Source organism: Apium graveolens, chromosome 9 (genome assembly GCF_009905375.1).
Source record: "Apium graveolens cultivar Ventura chromosome 9, ASM990537v1, whole genome shotgun sequence".
Classification (NCBI taxonomy): Eukaryota; Viridiplantae; Streptophyta; class Magnoliopsida; order Apiales; family Apiaceae; genus Apium; species Apium graveolens.
In genome coordinates this window covers 100,539,433-100,541,034 of record NC_133655.1, presented here as the reverse complement: position 1 = coordinate 100,541,034, position 1,602 = coordinate 100,539,433, and the positions used below count along the sequence as shown (strand labels likewise).

The 1,602-nt window shown below is 35.1% G+C and overlaps 1 protein-coding gene across 1 annotated transcript; it reads right to left on the bottom strand.

Annotated features, from left to right (window-relative positions):
* Positions 1–600: 600 nt before the first annotated feature.
* Positions 601–1,391, bottom strand: LOC141682856 (uncharacterized). The gene is made up of 2 exons (XM_074487543.1): positions 972–1,391; positions 601–846 (listed from the first exon to the last, which is right to left on the bottom strand). The coding sequence occupies exons 1-2, from the start codon at positions 1,286–1,288 to the stop codon at positions 789–791; spliced, it is 375 nt and encodes a 124-aa protein (XP_074343644.1). The 5' UTR covers positions 1,289–1,391; the 3' UTR covers positions 601–788.
* Between the last annotated feature and the right edge of the window lie 211 nt (positions 1,392–1,602).

Sequence of the window (1,602 nt, the reverse complement as noted above, 5' to 3'; positions counted from 1 at the left end):
TTCACTATGTCAACAATTAGTAACTAAATCATGTATCGATACAATAATTAAGGATATACAATAATACAAATCAGAATAAAGGTTAGAGAAACTCAATTACCTAATATTTAAGCACAGAGAGGCAGAGAAGTAGACTAGAAAAGTTTAACCCTTCCGGACCATATATAACCTAGAAAGATGTAATTTGTATGGTTGTATCTTATAGTCACACATGTCCTTTATCTGCTTGATTTTATAAATATCTGAAGATAATATACAAATCACCATCTTATATTTGTAAAAAAAATGTTATTTTTACAATTACACCCCTATATTTTCAAAATTTTAGGGGGACATTTACATTTTTTCGAGAAAATTGCGGCAGTATTTTTTTTTATTATGAGGGGGACACGTGTCCCCCGGCACTCTTACTAGATCCCCGGCTGGGTAAGAATTTTATGAAAAAAGAAAAGATATTTTTCGAAACACAGACAAATTCACGAATTTTTGTTTTGCTTTTCAGAAGTAACGATAGGTTAGGAACTCTGGGTAATCGGATTAATCATCAACAAACAAACTTGTTTCTTAGGTCCTGATCCTCCGAACATGTTTTGAAAGATATAACAATCTAAGAATGATTAATAGCAATAGGGTTCTACAATATGTAAATTAATTCTCAAATCAAATACAACCGAGCTAATAATACAATATCATTCAACAAATCTGCAGGACAAAACTGTGAACAAAGTCAGAACCCATATATTACACACATATACGATATAGTATCCAATGCTATTTAAACATATCCCTCAGAACATAAACAGCGTGGGAGCGAATGCTGGTATGATTCCTGGGATGGGAGGACTCCTATCAAAACAAATACAAAATCAATTTATCAGTTGTTGTACATGTCTTTCTTCATACCAGAAGCAGAATATCGAGGTCTCAATTTTTTTTCTTTTTTTTTTTATTAAATTATAGTAGTAAGTTACCGGTAATCTTCAGACCGACGAGTCGGGACCTTAGATTTCTGCATGGGAGAAACTTTCCGTTTGAGAGTTTTTTCCGAACCTGTGCTGCTATTGCTTCTCTTGACAGCCACAATATTATCCTCGGAAATAGCTTTAAGAGAAGGCCTCCATTCAGCAGCGGCGGAACCAGATTTAATGCTACACTTTCTCCGGTTACGGGACTCATCACTCTCTGCCTGCCAAACACTTTCGAGACCCTTAAAACCATCAGATGCAGAGGCTTCGTTGACGGAGCTAGAACAACAAGTGCACCGGATTAGATACTCCAAAATTGTCATGGTTATGAAATGGTTTATAATCAAGTTGAAGCTATTAATGTATGCAGGACATGTAATGGATAAATAATACTACCATGTACAAGTGGGGCGGCTTCGTTTTATAGACACAAACTTTTCACTAATAATCTTTTCATGGCTGCCTGGATTAAGCTCTGTCTTATCTCAAATACTACCAATTTGCCACTAAACTATTGTCTTAATTACGCTTTTACCAAGTTATTTTATCTTACTTTAATTCCTGTGGGCCGGGCCGTATCTATAATTCAAGATACTTAGGATATTTGTCGGTTTTATCATAGTGATTTGGGTGTTGT

Excerpts from the sequence above, each read along its gene's own strand:
- LOC141682856 (XM_074487543.1), bottom strand. The coding sequence starts at position 1,288 with ATGACAATTTTGGAGTATCTAATCCGGTGCACTTGTTGTTCTAGCTCC. Across the intron at positions 847-971 it reads CGTCGGTCTGAAGATTACCG|GAGTCCTCCCATCCCAGGAA; the intron begins GTAACTTACTAC and ends TTGTTTTGATAG.